We start from the raw sequence: 19,795 nt of genomic DNA on the forward strand, positions 1-19,795 counted from the left end.
AGGATGTCCACTCTCACCACTATTATTCAACATAGTTCTGGAAGTCCTAGCCACGGCAATCAGAGAAGAAAAAGAAATAAAAGGAATACAAATTGGAAAAGAAGAAGTAAAACTGTCACTGTTTGCAGATGACATGATACTATACATAGAGAATCCTAAAACTGCCACCAGAAAACTGCTAAAGCTAATTAATGAATATGGTAAAGTTGCAGGATACAAAATTAATGCACAGAAATCACTTGCATTCCTATACACTAATGATGAAAAATCTGAAAGAGAAATTATGGAAACGCTCCCATTTACCATTGCAACAAAAAGAATAAAATACCTAGGAATAAACCTACCTAGGGAGACAAAAGACCTGTATGCAGAAAACTATAAGACACTGATGAAAGAAATTAAAGATGATACCAACAGATGGAGAGATATACCATGTTCTTGGATTGGAAGAATCAACATTGTGAAAATGACTATACTACCCAAAGCAATCTACAGATTCAATGCAATCCCTATCAAATTACCAATGGCAATTTTTACGGAGCTAGAACAAATCATCTTAAAATTTGTATGGAGACACAAAAGACCCCGAATAGCCAAAGCAGTCTTGAGGGAAAAAAACGGAGCTGGAGGAATCAGACTCCCTGACTTCAGACTATACTACAAAGCTACAGTAATCAAGACAATATGGTACTGGCACAAAAACAGAAACATAGATCAATGGAACAAGATAGAAAGCCCAGAGATAAACCCACGCACCTATGGTCAACTAATCTATGACAAAGGAGGCAAAGATATACGATGGAGAAAAGACAGTCTCTTCAATAAGTGGTGCTGGGAAAACTGGACAGCTACATGTAAAAGAATGAAATTAGAATACTCCCTAACACCATACACAAAAATAAACTCAAAATGGATTACAGACCTAAATGTAAGACTGGACACTATAAAACTCTTAGAGGAAAACATAGGAAGAACACTCTTTGACATAAATCACAGCAAGATCTTTTTTGATCCACCTCCTAGAGTAATGGAAATAAAACAAAAATAAACAAATGGGACCTAATGAAACTTCAAAGCTTTTGCACAGCAAAGGAAACCATAAACAAGACGAAAAGACAACCCTCAGAATGGGAGAAAATATTTGCAAACGAATCAACGGACAAAGGATTAATCTCCAAAATATATAAACAGCTCATGCAGCTCAATATTAAAGAAACAAACACCCCAATCCAAAAATGGGCAGAAGACCTAAATAGACATTTCTCCAAAGAAGACATACAGACGGCCACGAAGCACATGAAAAGATGCTCAACATCACTAATCATTAGAGAAATGCAAATCAAAACTACAATGAGGTATCACCTCACACCAATTAGAATGGGCATCATCAGAAAATCTACAAACAACAAATGCTGGAGAGTGTGTGGAGAAAAGGGAACCCTCTTGCACTGTTGGTGGGAATGTAAATTGATACAGCCACTATGGAGAACAGTATGGAGGTTCCTTAAAAAACTAAAACTAGAATTACCATATGACCCAGCAATCTCACTACTGGGCATATACCCAGAGAAAACCGTAATTCAAAAAGACACATGCACCCTAATGTTCATTGCAGCACTATTTACAATAGCCAGGTCATGGAAGCAACCTAAATGCCCATCAACAGACGAATGGATAAAGAAGTTGTGGTACATATATACAATGGAATATTACTCAGCCATAAAAAGGAACGAAATTGAGTCATTTGTTGAGACGTGGATGAATCTAGAGACTGTCATACAGAGTGAAGTAAGTCAGAAAGAGAAAAACAAATATTGTATATTAACGCATGTATGTGGAACCTAGAAAAATGGTACAGATGAGCCGGTTTGCAGGGCAGAAGTTGAGACACAGATGTAGAGAACAGACATATGGACACCAAGGGGGGAAAACAGCGGTGGGGTGGGGATAGTGGTGTGCTGAATTGGGCGATTGGGATTGACATGTATACACTGATGTGTATAAAATTGATGACTAATAAGAACCTGCAGTATAAACAAACAAACAAAACAACTAATACTAAACTTTCATTGGGTTATTTGTATGGAAATATGTTAATATAAATGTTTCAGACATTACATGAAATTTCTAAAAATCTTATATGTTCTGGTACAATGTTATAAGTCATAATCCTAGTTATTACTTTAAAATGTATATCTCAGAAATAAAAAAAAAAAAAAAAAAAAAAGAAATTCATGCTTATATACACCAGGATATATTTACAAGAATGTTCTTAAAAGTATGGTCTGTAATGGTCCCAAACTGGGGAAACAAAACAGAACATTGAATATCAACAATACTTCAATAAAAAATAAATAAAAAACAAAACAAAAAACCCAAATGTCTATTAATAGTAAAATGGATAAATAATATATTTATACAAAGAAATAAAAGTGAATGTGGGCTTCCCTGGTGGCGCAGTGGTTGAGAATCTGCCTGCTAATGCAGGGGACACGGGTTCGACCCCTGGCCTGGGAAGATCCCACATGCCGTGGAGCAACTAGGCCCGTGAGCCACAACTGCTGAGCCTGCGCGTCTGGAGCCTGTGCTCTGCAACAAGAGAGGCCGCGATGGTGAGAGGCCCGCGCACCGCGATGAAGAGTGGCCCCCGCTTGCCGCAACTAGAGAAAGCCCTCACACAGAAACGAAGACCCAGCACAGCCAAAAATAAATTAATTAATTAATTAAAAAAAAAAAAAAAAGTGAATGAACTACATATACATGTAATAAAGTGGGTTAATTTCACCCAAAAAATTGTTAATAAAAGAGGTAGACCAAAAAAACGCAATTCAAAAATAGGAAAAATTAAATCATATTGTTTTGGAATCCATACATAGGTGACAAAACTTAAGATAAAGGCAATGAAATGATTGTCATAAGCCAGCATAGTGATTATTTCCAGTGAGGAGGAAAGGATTACAATCTAGAAGGGGACACAGTAGTTTCTGCGATGCTAGTAATGTTCTGCTTCTTGAACTGGATGGTTCCAGAAAAATGTCTTATATACTTTTCTGTATACATGTTATACTTCACATTTTTTAAAAAATGTGAAGGTATGGTAAGGATAAACACCACTCCATGCAGATGAACATGGCTAGAGAAAAACACACAGTTATGCTGACTGGTTCGTAACTATGAACCTGAAAGGGAGGTTCAGGCTCCCAGGCAATGTTTTATATTTCCCTAGTCCATCTGCCCATCTACTCTCCCAGAATAACATTTTATACTTTTCTGTTCTTAAACCTCCAAAATCTCCTCCCCCATCCTCATCTTTGTTGATGATTGTGTTTCCTACTTCATTGAGAACAATGGAAGTAAAGAATATTTCCACAGTCTGACCACCATAAACACTACCAGGATTTTGCACCCACATATTCTACTTTCCCTTAGCTCAACTCTCCATGCTCCTATGTAAGGCCAATCCACCTATTTGCACACCAGATCCCATGCCTTCTTGCCTTCACAAAGACATTATTATAGCAATTCTCCCATCTATCACCTACGTCATCAATTTCCTTCAGCAATACGCTATTATTTCTTAACGGAACTTCCCCTACCAGCTACTACACTATTTCTTTGCTCCCCTTTGTAGTTAAGTTTCTTGAAAAAGTTGTCTATAGTTACTGTTCCTCTCCTTCCATTCTCAAACCCACCACAATCAGGTTTTTGGACGGACCACTCTGTCAAAACTGTACCTCACGATAATAACTTCTAATGGTCAATTAGTTCTCATCTTACTTATCTATCAGGAACATTTGACACAGGTTATCTATCACTCCTTGCTCCTTAGAGATTTGCATCACTTGGTTTCTGGTAAACCACTCCTTCTGATTTTCCTCTGTATAACTTAGTCATCCCTTCTCAGTCTCCACTGCTGATTCCTCTTCTTCCTTACTCAATGTTGGGATACCCCAATATGTCTTTAGTATTCTGTCCATCCATACTCATTCTCTCGGTAATCTCATCCAGTCTTATGATTTAAACACATCTTTTTATATCAATACTTCCAGTTCAGACCCCTCTCTTAAACTCTAGACTCATTTAAATGTCTAGTGAACATGTGAAATTCCACATGTCCAACACTGATTTCCCAAATCTCCTCCCCAAACCTGCTCCACCATCCTTATTTCTATTTAAGGCAATGCCATCCTTCCAGTCACTGAGACCAAAAAATCTGGAGTCATCCTTGTTTCCTCTCCCCGTAACTAGTCCATCAATAAATCCAGTACATTCCACCTTACAAATGTATCTAGAATCTAAGATTTCTTCACCCCCTCTACTGTTGCCACTCCAGTCCAAGCCACATGCGTCTTTCAGTTGGATTACTGTGACGGCCCCCATCTGGTCTCTGCTTACACCCTGACCCTCTGCATCCTATTCTTAACATAGCAGCAAGAAAGGCCCACTCAACTTTTAATTTAGATCTTATCTTTTCTCTGCTCAAAATCCTACAATGGCTACTTATCTTACTTAGAAGAAAAGCCAACTATGCATGCCCTTTTTTAGCCTAGGACAATATCAACATCATTTTTTTACTCTTTTTTTCCCTCTGGTTTTAGGAAACATAAAAATAAACACACAAAATGGAGCCTCAAAAAGTGATTCCTAAAGCCAGTCCTCAAATTGGTTTATGAAAAACTTCTACTTAATCCACACTGTATGATGATAGCACACTGCATTTTTATGAATGTCGTTATTTATTTTTTAACATGTGATTTTCCTATTTATTTGTTGTTACATTTTATATTTTTCATAAAATATGGCTATTATAAATGGTAGGTTTTTTAAACATTTTGTTACTTGGAAAAATAAAAAATTTGCAGAACTAATTTTTTTTTATTGAAGTATAGTTGACAGAATTAAGTGTTAATGCCTTCTCTATTTCTCCTTTCCACTCTCTATGCATTTTCTCTGAATTAAAAAACACAACATTTTTACTGGTACAGAAATTGAAAATTCTGGGGACTACTGGCCAGAAAGATTTAATAAGCATGGACCTACACTAAAAGCTCACCAAGCATAAGCAGGAGAAACTACATTGGCTAGAGTATTAGACCCATGCCCCTCCCCAGCTCTCTTAGTGCTGGCTGTGAGACATTAAATTTTTTGCCTTTCTGACCCTCTATTTCCTCATCTATAATGCCCATTATAGTACCCATTTCATAGAAATATGAAAATTAAATGAGATGATACATTTACAATATATTGACACATAATAGCTATCTATTGTGTTTAGTTAACACAACACTATAAACTATGTGTTTAGTTACTGCAATGTTAATACAGTGGTGGTGTAGGGTGGGAGAGAGAGTGGGAGGCAGACCAGTGGGAGCAGACCACCCAGGTGGAGGGAAGTTATTTTACCTACTGATGTTTAGAACTTCTGGCACATGGGGATAATAAAAAGCATTTTGGTCAGTTTCATTATTGTTTTTAAATTCTCTGAAGACCATGTACCCCCTTCTTGCCTTCACCAGGATAAACCACAGCAAAAGACCATCTTCCACATTCACTCATTCATTATTAACTGAGTGTTAGGCATAGGGTATGGCAAGGACTCAGAAGGTTGCATTAGAGTATAATCACCATGTATTATTAAATAAACTAAGGGTTTTTATTTAGAAAATAAAAATATCCACTTACCTTTTTTGAATTTATGTATAGGGAGTTTCTTAAGTTGATCTTTACGAAGTCTGTTTCTTCTAGCTCTATGTCTATCCTGGACAAATTTTGTGATCTAAAAATAAAAGAGAAAAAAAGGGAGTCAGATATTAAACATGCAAATAGAAAATAACCATTAAAATAACAAATGTCTTTTATGTTTCTAGATAGCTGCTACAAATCAATTCAATTTATTTAAACCCTAGTCATGAGACTATTAATTAAAATATCCATGATTAGTTATCATTAGTGATTAGTTAGCCCATAAATTATCCTTTGAATTTTTATTCAATGACCGAAATTATCTTTAATTTACTCTGACAAAAACATTATAAATAACATGTAACTATTTGTTTGCAAAAATATAAATGGTAGATTCCAGGTTACAAAGACTCCACTGGATCAAAAATGGGGGGGGGGGGGGTTGGAATTTCTGTAAGTTACAAACTAATAAAATTTTCAAACATAACATGCATTAAACTGCACTTTCAGTGGTTCTAGCAGCAAAATGGACAGAACTAATACAGAACACCTATACTACAAATATTCAGAAATATCAGATAAAATATACAAAATATTTTAAAATATAAATTGCTATGCTTGCAAGAATAAAAAAGAAGTCCATGGGACCAGAACCAAATGCCAAAAACAAAGTCCATAAAAGAAAATTTTGACAAATTTGACTACATCAATGTTAAGGACTTCTGACCCCAAAAGATACTGTTTAAAGATAAAAGACAGTTCACAGACTGGCAGAAAATATCTGCACATTGCACATCTCACAAGGGATTTCTATCCAGAATACATAAAGAATTCAAAATTCAATAATAAGAAAACAAGCAACCCAAGAGAAAAAAATGGGCAGAATATCTGAATATACACTTTGCTACTGAAGATATACAGATGGCAAATAAGCACTTGAAGAGATGTTCAACATAATTAGTCAAGAGAAAAATGAAAATTCAAATCACAAATACCACTATATACCTATTAAAATGATTAAAATGAAAAAGACTGACTATACCAAGTGTTGGCAGGGAAGTAGAACTGGCACTCTGATACACTACTGAAAGGATTGTAAAATGGTACAACCACTTTGGAAAATAGTTTGGTGGTTTCTTATAAATTTAAACACATATTTACCAAATGACCTAATCATCCCACTCCTACTTATATTTAGCCAATAGAAATGAAAGTGTATATCCATATAACAACTTGTATACAAATGTACAAAAAAGTCTATGTCAGCTTTATTTGTAATAGCCAAAAACGAGACACAACCCAAATGTTCATCAGCAGGTATGTGGATAAACAAAACTGTGGTATAGTCATACAATGGACTACAACTTGGCAATAAAAAGTAATGAATATCAATATATTCAATAACATATATGAATCTCAAAATAATTATTCTGAGAGAAAGAAGGCAGACACAAAAGAGTATGTAATTTATGATTCCCTGTATATAAAGTGGTAGAAAATGCACACTAATCTACAGTGACCAAAACCAGACCTGTGGTTGCCCAGGAATGGTGTGGGGGGAGACATGAAGGAAAAATTTGGAAGAGGTGAAAGGGAGTGATTATCACAGAGTATGAGGAAACTTTTCAAGCTGATCTGATATTTTATTATCTTAATTGTGCTGGTGGTTTCTCAGGTATACATACGTATGTCAAAACTTACCAAACTGTACAATTTAAATGTGCAGTTTATTAATATATTAATCAGTAGATGTTTGTTTTAAAATTTTAATAGTAACCAGTAGAAAAAAACAATATAGGCTTTCAAACTAGTAGGAAAAAGGGAAAAAGGGAGAAAGCGAGAGAGAAAGAGGAAAAAAGTTGAGTAATCCAAATCTGTATAGTAGAAAAAAAAACAGAATAAAAAGTAAACAATAGAAATTAGTCCAAATCACAAAAATGCAAATGGGGTAAATTCACCAGTTTTTTTTTTAAAGAGTATATCATATTGGATAAAGAAAAACTTCCAACCATTCACAAGACACAAGATTAAAACTTAATGACACATTAAGACAAAAGTAAAGGTAAAAAATACAGGGATAGCTAAAATTATATCATGACAATACTAAGTAAAAGTTGGCATATAAAGTAGAACAGGATATAAGACAAAAATCATCATTAGGAAATAGTTATCACAATGATAAAAAGGACACTTCACCTAAAAAATGACAAAATTATGGGAGAAATACACAAATTCACAAGCTCAGTAATTTCTAGATCAAGCAGACCAAAAAAAAAAAAAAAGTAAAGACCACAGACCTATGATGCCCAATATGGTAGCCATTATATACATGTAGCTACTGAGCACTTGAAATGCGGCTGGTCTCAATTGAGATTTGCTGTAAAAGTATAAACTACACACCAGTTTGCAAAGACTTAGTACAAAAAGAATGTAAAACATATTTTATAATTATTTATATTAACTGAACGTTGAAATACATTTTAGATTTATTAAGTTAAATAAATACAGTATTTAAGTTAATCTCACTGAAATATTTCCTTTTACCTTTTCCAATTTGGCTACCAGAAAATTTTAAATTACAATAAGTGTGGCTCACAACATCGTTCTATTGCATAACACTGCTTTAGAAAACAGAGGAGTGCAAAAAACCATGGACAACTGCAATGACTGAACAGTTCTGTGAATATACTAAAAACCACTGAACTATATGATTTAAATGGGTCAATTTTATATTATGTGAATTATATCTCAATAAAACTGTCTTTAAAATAATAAAAAAGAAAGAAAGAAAGAAAGAAAAAAAGACTGGACAAGACAAATACCCAAGCTCAAACTAACGGACATATATAAAACTTTGGACCCCACAATTATTTTCACACATGTGGTGGGGAATGTTTACAAAATTTAACCACAATTACCATGTCTCTTCACCACCTGGATTCTAAATAACTTGAAAATAAGATCATGAACTGGCAGATGGAAGCAGGTGGAGCACCTAACTCGGTGAAGAAAGAAATAGAACCTTCTCCTTAACCACTGAATTAGACTGCCTTACCCACCCAGATATAGACAAAGACAATCAGGAATGGAGTAGGCCTTTCCCTCACCCTCCCCTAGAACTGCAGAACCAGTCCTGGAGGAGCTGAAGACAGGTTCACCTCAAGAGAAAGATGAAGCTGAGCCAAGCATGCCTTAATTTATTCTTCCCAAATGTACCACACAGATAAGGTACTTCATCTCTCCTAAGACCAAATGAGTAGAAGAGTAGGGAAGGGCTAGGAGTATTAGTAACTGAGTTTCCCATTCACATGGATGGATACATCAAAAGTGGTAAAGAAATATCCCACATAACAGTGAAAAAATTTTTCTCAATTTAAACCAAATTAAAATAAAAATATTCCTTATCAAAAGTAATGAGTTACATACAGCTAAAGTGATTGTGAAAGAGAAATTTATAACCTAAAGGCATATACTATAAAGAAAAATGAATAAGTATTTAGCTGATCAAGCTAGAAAAAGAAAAGCAACGTATCCAAAACAAGTAGACGAAAGAAAATAATACTGCCAAGAGCAGAAATTCATGAGATAAATTAAAAAGGAGAGTAAAAACATAAGTCCCACTGGAATGTAAAATACTTGACATCAGGAATTTTTACCTATTTTGTTCACTGAGGAAACTTCACACCCTAGAGCAGTGCCTAGGTTCAGGGGTGCAGAATAAATATTTGTTGAATGAAAGAAAAAAAAGAAAATCTCAAAGTCCACTTCTCCGAAAGACAAACTTGTTTTTTGAATTTTTGAATTTTATTTTATTTTATTTTTATACAGCAGTTTATTAGTCATCAATTTTATACACATCAGTGTATACATGTCAATCCCAATTGCCCAATTCATCACACCACCATCCCCACCCCCCGGTGGCTTTCCCCCCTTGGTGTGCATACATTTGTTCTCTACATCTGTGGCTCAACCTCTGCCCTGCAAACCAGTTCATCTGTACCATTTTTCTAGGTTCCACATACATGCGTTAATATACGATATTTGTTTTTCTCTTTCTGACTTACTTCACTCTGTATGACAGTCTCTAGATCCACCCACATCTCTACAAATGACTCAATTTCGTTCCTTTTTATGGCTGAGTAATATTCCATTGTATATATGAACCACATCTTCTTTATCCATTCGTCTGTCAATGTGCATTTAGGTTGCTTCCATGACCCGGCTATTGTAAATAGTGCTGCAATGAACATTGGGGTGCATGTGTCTTTTTGAATTATGGTTTTCTCTGGGTATATGCCCAGTAGTGGGACTGCTGGATCATATGGTAATTCTATTTTCAGTTTTTTAAGAAACCTCCATACTGTTCGCCATAGTGGCTGTATCAATTTACATTCCCAGCAACAGTGCAACAGGGTTCCCTTTTCTCCACACGCTCTCCAGCATTTCTTGTTTGTAGATTTTCTGATGATGCCCACTCTAACTGGTGTGAGGTGATACCTCACTATAGTTTTGATTTGCATTTCTCTAATAATTAGTGATGTTGAGCAGCTTTTCATGTGCTTCTTGGCCATCTGTATGTCTTCTTTGGAGAAATGTCTACTTAGGTCTTCTGCCCATTGTTGGATTGGGTTGTTTGCTTCTTTAATATTGAGCTGCATGAGCTGTTTAAATATTTTGGAGATTAATCCTTTGTCCGTTGATTCGTTTGCAAATATTTTCTCCCACTCTGAGGGTTGTCTTTTCGTATTGTTTATGGTTTCCTTTGCTGTGCAAAAGCTTTGAAATTTCATTAGGTCCCATTTGTTTATCTTTGTTTTTATTTCCATTACTCTAGGAGGTGGATCAAAAAAGATCTTGCTGTGATTTATGTCAAAGAGTGTTCTTCCTATGTTTTCCTCTAAGAGTTTTATAGTGTCTGGTCTTACATTTGGGTCTCAAATCCATTTTGAGTTTATTTTTGTGTATGGTGTTAGGGAGTGTTCTAATTTCATGCTTTTACATGTAGCTGTCCAGTTTTCCCAGCACCACTTATTGAAGAGACTGTCTTTTCTCCATTGTATACCCTTGTCTCCTCTGTCACAGATTAGTTGACCATCGGTGCGTAGGTTTATCTCTGGGCTTTCTATCTTGTTCCATTGATCTATGTTTCTGTTTTTGTGCTAGTACCATATTGTCTTCATTACTGCAGCTTTGTAGTATAGTCTGAAGTCAGGGAGTCTGATTCCTCCAGCTCCGTTTTTTTCCCTCAAGACTGCTTTGGCTATTCGGGGTCTTTTGTGTCTCCATACAAATTTTAAGATTTTTTGTTCTAGTTCTGTAAAAAATGCCATTGGTAATTTGATAGGGATTGCATTGAATCTGTAGATTGCTTTGGGTAGTATAGTCATTTTCACAATATTGATTCTTCCAATCCAAGAACATGGTATATCTCTCCATCTGTTGGTATCATCTTTAATTTCTTTCATCAGTGTCTTATAGTTTTCTGCACACAGGTCTTTTGTCTCCCTAGGTAGGTTTATCCCTAGGTATTTTATTCTTTTTGTTGCAATGGTGAATAGGAGTGTTTCCTTAATTTCTCTTTCAGATTTTTCATCATTAGTGTATAGGAATGCAAGAGATTTCTGTGCATTAATTTTGTAGCCTGCAACTTTACCAAATTCATTGATTAGCTCTAGTAGTTTTCTGGTGGCATCTTTAGGATTCTCTATGTATAGTATCATGTCATCTGCAAACAGTGACAGTTTTACTTCTTCTTTTCCAATTTGTATTCCTTTTATTTCTTTTTCTTCTCTGATTGCCGTGGCTAGGACTTCCAGAACTATGTTGAATAATAGTGGTGAGAGTGGACATCCTTGTCTTGTTCCTGATCTTAGAGGAAATGCTTTCAGTTTTTCACCGAGAATGATGTTTGCTGTGGGTTTGTCGTATAAGGCCTTCATTATGTTGAGGTAGGTTCCCTCTATGCCCACTTTCTGGAGAGCTTTTATCATAAATGGGTGTTGAATTTTGTCAAAAGCTTTTTCTGCATCTATTGAGATGATCATATGGTTTTTATTCTTCAATTTGTTAATATGGTGTATCACATTGATTGATTTGCGTATATTGAAGAATCCTTGCATCCCTGGGATAAATCCCACTTGATCGTGGTGTATGATCCTTTTAATGTGTTGTTGGATTCTACTAGCTAGTATTTTGTTGAGGATTTTTGCATCTATATTCATCAGTGATATTGGTCTGTAATTTTCTTTTTTTGTAGTATCTTTGTCTGGTTTTGGTATCAGGGTGATGGTGGACTCATAGAATGAGTTTGGGAGTGCTCCTTCCTCTGCAAGTTTTTGGAAGAGTTTGAGAAGGATGGGTGTTAGCTCTTCTCTAAATGTTTGATAGAATTCACCTGTGAAGCCATCTGGTCCTGGATTTTTGTTTGTTGGAAGATTTTTAATCACAGTTTCAATTTCATTACTTGTGAGTGGTCTGTTCCTATTTTCTATTTCTTCCTGGTTCAGTCTTGGAAGGTTATACCTTTCTAAGAATTTGTCCATTTCTTCCGGGTTGTCCATTTTATTGGCATAAAATTGCTTGTAGTAGTCTCTTAGGACGCTCTGTATTTCTGCCGTGTCTGTTGTAACTTCTCCTTTTTCATTTCTAATTTTATTGATTTAAGTCCTCTCCCTCTTTTTCTTGATGAGTCTGGCTAATGGTTTACTAATTTTGTTTATCGTCTCAAAGAACCAGCTTTTAGTTTTATTGATCTTTGCTATTGTTTTCTTTGTTTCTATTTCATTTATTTCTGCTCTGATCTTTATGATTTCTTTCCTTCTGCTAACTTTGGGTTTTGTTTGTTCTTCTTTCTCTAGTTCCTTTAGGTGTAAGGTTAGATTGTTTGAGACTTTTCTTGTTTCCTGAGGTAGGCTTGTATAGCTGTACACTTCCCTCTTAGAACTGCTTTTGCTACATCGCATAGGTTTTGGATTGTCGTGTTTTCATTGTCATTTGTCCCTAGGTATTTTTTCATTTCCTATTTGATTTCTTCAGTGATCTCTTGGTTATTTAGTAACATATTGTTTAGCCTCCATGTCCTTGTGTTTTTTACGTTTTTTTCCCTGTAATTCATTTCTAATCTCATAGCGTTGTGGTCAGAAAAGATGCTTGATATGATTTCAATTTTCTTAAATTTACTGAGGCTTGATTTGTGACCCAACATGTGATCTATCCTGGAGAATGTTCCGTGCGCACTTGAGAAGAACGTGTAATCTGCTGTTTTTGGATGGAATGTCCTATAAATATCGATTAAATCTATCTGGTCTATTGTGTCATTTAAAGCTTCTGTTTCCTTATTTATTTTCATTTTGGATGATCTGTCCGCTGGTGTAAGTGAGGTGTTAAAGTCCCCCACTATTATTGTGTTACTGTCGATTTCCTCTTTTAGAGCTGCTACCAGTTGCCTTACGTATTGAGGTCCTCCTATGTTGGGTGCATATATATTTAAATTGTTATATCTTCTTCTTGGATTGATCCCTTGATCATTATGTAGTGTCCTTCCTTGTCTCTTGTAACATTCTTTAAAGTCTATTTTATCTGATATGAGTACTGCTACTCCAGCTTTCTTTTGATTTCCATTTGCATGGAATATCTTTTTCCATCCCCTCACTTCCTGTCTGTATGTGTCCCTAGGTCTGAAGTGGGTCTCTTGTAGACAGCATATAGATGGGTCTTGTTTTTGTATCCAGTCAGCAAGCCTGTGTCTTTTGGTTGGAGCATGTAATCCATTCACGTTTAAGGTAATTATCGATATGTATGTTCCTATGACCATTTTCTTAATTGTTTTGGGTTTGTTTTTGTAGGTCCTTTTCTTGTCTTGTGTTTCCCACTTAGAGAAGTTCCTTTAGCATTTGTTGTAGAGCTGGTTTGGTGGTGCTGAATTCTCTTAGCTTTTGCTTGTCTGTAATGCTTTTGAATTCTCCATCGAATCTGAATGAGACCCTTGCCGGGTAGAGTAATCTTGGTTGTAGGTTCTTCCCTTTCATCACTTTAAGTATATCATGCCACTCCCTTCTGGCTTGTAGAGTTTCTGCTGAGAAATCAGCTGTTAACCTTATGGGAGTTCCCTTGTATGTTATTTGTCGTTTTTCCCTTGCTGCTTTCAATAATTTTTCTCTGTCTTTAATTTTTTCCAATTTGATTACTGTGTGTCTCGGTGTGTTTCTCCTTGGGTTTATCCTGTATGGGACTCGCTGCACTCCCTGGACTTGGGTGGCTATTTCCTTTCCCATGTTAGGGAAGTTTTCGACTATAATCTCTTCAAATATTTTCTCTGGTCTCCTTTCTCTCTCTCTTCTCCTTCTGGGACCCCTATAATGCGAATGTTGTTGCATTTAATGTTGTCCCAGAGGTCTCTTAGGCTGTCTTCATTTCTTTTCATTCTTTTTTCTTTAGTCTGTTCCGCAGCAGTGAATTCCACCATTCTGTCTTCCAGGTCACTTATCTGTTCTTCTGCCTCAGTTATTCTGCTATTGATTCCTTCTAGTGTAGTTTTCATTTCAGTTATTGTATTGTTCATCTGTTTGTTTGTTACTTAATTCTTCTAGGTCTTTGTTGAACATTTCTTGCATCTTCTCGATCTTTGCCTCCATTCTTATTCCGAGGTCCTGGATCATCTTCACTATCATTATTCTGAATTCTTTTTCTGGAAGGTTGCCTATCTCCACTTCATTTAGTTGTTTTTCTGGGGTTTTATCTTGTTCCTTCATCTGGTACATAGCCCTCTGCCTTTTCATCTTGTCTATCTTTCTGTGAATGTGGTTTTTTTCCCACAGACTGCAGGATTGTATTTCTTCTTGCTTCTGCTGTCTGCCCTCTGGTGGATGAGGCTATCTAAGAGAGAGGCTTGTGTAAGTTTCCTGATGGGAGGGACTGGTGGTGCATAGAGCTGAGGTTTGCTCTGGTGGGCAGAGCTCAGTAAAACTTTAATCTGCTTGACTGCTGATGGGTGGGGCTGGCTTCCCTCCCTATTGGTTGTTTGGCCTGAGGCAACCCAACACTGGAGCCTACCTGGGCTCTTTGGTGGGGCTAATGACAGACTCTGGGAGGGCTCACGCCAAGGAGTACTTCCCAGAACTTCTGCTGCCAGTGTCCTTGTCCCCACGGTGAGCCACAGCCACCCCCCGCCTCTGCAGGCGACCCTCCAACACTAGCAGGTAGGTCTGGTTCAGTCTCCCCTGGGGTCACTGCTCCTTCCCCTGGGTCCCAATGCGCACACTACTTTGTGTGTGCCCTCCAAGAGTGGATTCTCTGTTTCCCCCAGTCCTGTCGAAGTCCTGCAATCAAATCCCACTAGGCTTCACAGTCTGATTCTCTAGGAATTCCTCCTCCCGTTGCCGGACCCCCAGGTTGGGAAGCCTGGCGTGGGGCTCAGAACCTTCAGTCCAGTGGGTGGACTTCTGTGGTATAAGTGTTCACCAGTCTGTGAGTCACCCACCCAGCAGTTACGGGATTTGATTTTACTGTGATTGCGCCCCTCCTACCGTCTTATTGTGGCTTCTCCTTGTCTTTGGATGTGGGGTATCTTTTTTGGTGAGTTCCAGTGTCTTCCTGTCGATGATTGTCCAGCACCTAGTTGTGATTCTGGTGTTCTCGCAAGAGGGAGAACACGTCCTTTTAGTCCGCCATCTTGATTCCTCAAGATAAACTTCTGACCACATTGTGCAAGGCATGGATGGATATGAATAAATAGAACTCATCCCACATATAGTAGGAATTCTCTTTGTTATTTGAGTATATAAATATTATAAATCACTTTATACAATACTTGAAACCAGACAAAATAGACAATTTCTTAGAAATATAATTTAGTATGATGAAGTAGACAAGCATTTATAAGTCCAAGTAATTATGAAAAAGATCAGCAGATCTAGATGATTTTACAGGCAACCTTCACCAAAAATTCAAGTAAACGATAATCCCAATTTTATTTAAAAAAAACTATTTTCGATAGTAGAAAATAAAAGAAAGCTTTAGTTTTTTTATGGGGCTAGCTTTATCTTGTCTAATTATTTTAAACTGTGGTAAAATATACATAACATAAAATTTACTATTTAACCATTTTTAAGTACACAGGTATGTGGCAGTAAGTACATTCACGTCGTTGTGCTACCATCACCACCATCCATCCACCAAACTCTTTCCATGTCCCAAAACTGAAACTCTGTACGCATTAAACAGTAATTCCCCATTCTCCCCTCTCCACAGCCCCTGGCAACCACCATTCTACTTTCTGTCTCAATCTGACTACTCTAGGTACCACATAAAAATAGACTCATACAGTATTTGTCCTTTTGTGACTGGTTTATTTCACTTAGCATAATGTCTTCAAGATTCATCCATGTAGTAGCATCTGTCAGAATTCCCTTCCTTTTTAAGGCTGAATAATATTCCATTGCATGTATATGCCACATTTTGTTTATCTACTCATCCATCAATGGACAATTGGGTTGCTTCTACCTTTGGCTTATTGAAAATAATGCTGTTATGAACATAAGCGTACAAATATGTGACTCCCTGCTTTCAATTCTTTTGGGTATATACCCAGAAGTGGAATTGTCAGATCATATGATAAATTTATGTTTAACTTTTTTGAAGAGTTGCTGTACTGTTTTCTATAGTGACTGCTCCATTTAACATTCCTACCAACAGTGCTCAAGGGATTGTCTAGTTTTGATGTCAAGATTATTCTAGCCCCATAAAACTAAAATTTTCCCCTTACCTGGACATTCAGATTGCTAATATTTTATCTAGGATTTTTGCACCTATGTCCAAGTGTAAAACTGGCAGATCATATTAGAGAAATATGAATAACCCAAAATGCAAAGACAAAATTTATATATCATAATCAAAGAGAGTTTATACCCAAAATACAAGGATTTTTAGAATTTACAAAACAAATTCATGTAATCCAATGTAACAATAGAGTAAAAGAAAAAACAATGATTATTACAACAGATAGAAAAAAAGACATATAATGCAGCACCCATTCATTATTTTAAAAGAAAAAAGGCAAATAAAAATTTAGTTTATTTCTAATTCTTATAACATTTTTTCTTGTTTTACCAGAAAATATAGCACAACGTTAAACAGGAGGTACAACAGGCATCCTTTGTTTTTTGTTCCTGACTTTCATGGGAAGGCTTCTAATAATTCACTATTTAATGATGTTCATTTTAAGTTTTCAGTCATTAATCTTTATTGGCTTAAGGGTATTTATTTCTAATTTGCCAAGGGTACTTTTTGTTTGTTGTTTGTTGTTCTAACTTTCCATCCTTGCTTCTACACTGAAAATCCAGGAGAATCAACAAATTGAAATTACCAGAATAGGAGAATTCAGTAAGTTTGCAGAGATAAGATTAATATATAAAAATCAATAATGTCCAGTGTCCAAATGTTGGTCTCTAAATACTACTCTTCAATTAAAAAAAGCAGAGCTCCTTGGAGAAATTGATTCCAGGGCTGGGGCAGAAAAATAAACAATGAGCCTGGAGTTTCTTATAGTACCAAACACTAAAGAAGTACTTACAAAACAAAAGGATGGGTCGAATCAAAGGGACCCAAGACCCAGCCTGCAGAGCTCCCAATCGCCAAAGCTCAAACAATTTAAACAGCAAAAATAATGTAGTATTGGATTATTACCCAAAGTATAAAATAAATATACAGAGTACAAACTAATATAAATAAATGAACAAATAAATGCCAAGAAGAGACAAATCTTCCTTACAAAAGAATTCTAAATAATAAATGTAGATACTTCCCTACTTCCAGGAAGTGGAGCTTAATTCCTGCCCCTCCCCACTTTTAGGACAGGCTATACTTAGTGCCTCACTTCCAAAGGAAGAATAGAATAGAGAAAGAGAAAAAATATTAACTTTATAGTGGAAAAACCTGGCAAACATTACCTAAACCAAGGGATGAAGGTTATCATCATCGGTGATGTCATGCAAATATCATGTACCCCCCTGGCATGTTAGGATGAGAAGGGCACTTGACTTTGCTGATACTCTTTTTAAAAACCCATAACCAACCCAGTCTAATCATAAGAAAAATATCAGATCAAGGGACATTCTACAGGATACCTGGCCAAGACTCTTCAAGGCTGTCAAGGTCATGAAAAACAAGGATAGATTAAGAAACTGTTCAGAGATCAGAGGAGACTGGGAATACATGATAATTTAAAACAATGTAGTAACCTGGACTGGGTCCTGGAACAGAAAGAAAACATTAATGGAAAAACGTAAAATCTATCCAGTCTGGAATTTAGTAATAGTAATGTTACCACTGTCAGTTTCTTAGTTTTGACAAATGTATCATGGTAAAGTAAAATGTTAACGATGGGGGCAACTAGGTAAGGAATGTACAGGAACTCTCTTCTTTGCAATTTTTCTGCAAATCTTAACATTATTCCAAAATTAAAAGTTTATTTTAAAAAATCAACAATGTTCTTATACCCTAGTAATAACCAATTAGAAAATGAAATTCCAAAAAGGTCTAACAAAATACATGCAAAATGTTTACAGAAAAAAATTATTAAACTGATGTATATGAAAGACCAAAATAAATTAAAAGAAAGACCACAACATCATAGGAAGACTGAATATTTCAAAGACAGTGTTTAATCTTTAATCTATGAATTCAATACAATAATAAACTCACTGGATGTTAATATAAATACTCTTTATGAAAAATAAAAAGGTTAGAGACAATAATGGGATTGTTTTATATCTTTGTAAATCTCTTTTAATATCTATCTTAATAGAATACAGAGGGATTCTCATATCTGCTTCTGCATTCAATTTGTTTTGATATCACACACCATGTAGCCTCTAGAAACCTCTTCTATAAACCCTAAGAGAATCCCACTATCTACCCATCAATACATCTTTTTCTCTTTATTTTTTACAATGCATTTCAAAGTAAGCTGCAGATATCAGTATAATTCTCCTCAAATACTTCAGCACATAAACTCATTACTTAGAGTTTAGCATTTTTTTATTAGTTCTTTTTCTCTCTTTATGTAAAATTTACATACAATGAAATGCACAAAATTTAAGTATGAATTTGGTGATTTGGGCATTGCGCAACCCAAACGTCTCTCAAGATACAGAACGTGACTCTCACTCCCCAGGAAATTCCCTTATACCCTTCTGAGTAAATTCCCCATCCCTCTCTAGCCCCCCAGAAGCAATCACTGTTTTGATTTTTTTTCTACCCAGATTATCTTTGCCTTTTCCAGAACCGGTCATATAAATGGACTCATACAATACGTACTCTTTTATGTAAGGCTTCTCTCACTCAATACAGTGTGTTTTAGAGCCATTCATACTATTTTTTAAAAAGTATTTAAAATTATTTTACCTACCATGAAAATGACTATCAAGATGAGACAGATGCCCACTATGATAAGGAAGGGGATTAAGTAGTATTCCAGAGGAAGGCTAAATTCTGGAACTAAGATAATGTGGCCCCTGGAAGAAAAGAAAAATTAATAGTTGGGAAGTATTAAAAGTTGCCAAATTATGATATTAATTGAAAACAAAAATATTTTTAAAAGGCATTTAGACATTACAATTCAATCCACTAGACACATCTCATTTTCTAACATATGATTTCTAATAAGTTAAGGGATGCTTTTTCCAATGTTAAGTCAATTTTACATACCGGCCAAAATAATTTGCCTATACAATTAAAAGAAACTTTTAGACTGGGTAGAGGAAATCAGCCAATCAATACTTACTGTGTCCATCCTGGAAACACGTATTTACTGAATTTAGTAACCTGGGTAAAAGTTAGCATATTTTACATGCAAAATCAGCATTTAAAAAATGGCAGTGCCTCGGGCAGCATGTCAACAAGAACCCCCTCCCCAACCAAATCACTGTTCATAAATTCCTCCCATGAAAAAAATCTCTGGAGCCACTGTTGATGAAAATATACTCCCCGTTCCCTTTATGCTTCACATGAGCTTGCTGTACCAAGTACAACAGATATAACCCCTGTACTCCACATTCATCTGTGAGATATGGAATGAAAGAACCGGCAACAGAATTCACAGGAGTTGTAGCTTCTC

General features: G+C 35.9%; 1 protein-coding gene across 3 annotated transcripts in view; it reads right to left on the bottom strand.

Annotated features, from left to right (window-relative positions):
• Nucleotides 1-19,795, bottom strand: part of RNF13 (ring finger protein 13) — a 155,684-nt gene that overhangs the window by 31,698 nt on the left and 104,191 nt on the right. For all 3 annotated transcript variants that reach the window (XM_061194563.1, XM_061194564.1, XM_061194566.1), the window contains 2 exons: nucleotides 19,088-19,193; nucleotides 5,683-5,776 (listed from right to left, as the gene is read on the bottom strand). In XM_061194563.1, the coding sequence (XP_061050546.1) occupies nucleotides 5,683-5,776; nucleotides 19,088-19,193 (200 nt within the window). The remainder of the gene's footprint in view (nucleotides 1-5,682; nucleotides 5,777-19,087; nucleotides 19,194-19,795) is intronic.

This window comes from Eubalaena glacialis, chromosome 6, assembly GCF_028564815.1.
Source record: "Eubalaena glacialis isolate mEubGla1 chromosome 6, mEubGla1.1.hap2.+ XY, whole genome shotgun sequence".
Classification (NCBI taxonomy): Eukaryota; Metazoa; Chordata; class Mammalia; order Artiodactyla; family Balaenidae; genus Eubalaena; species Eubalaena glacialis.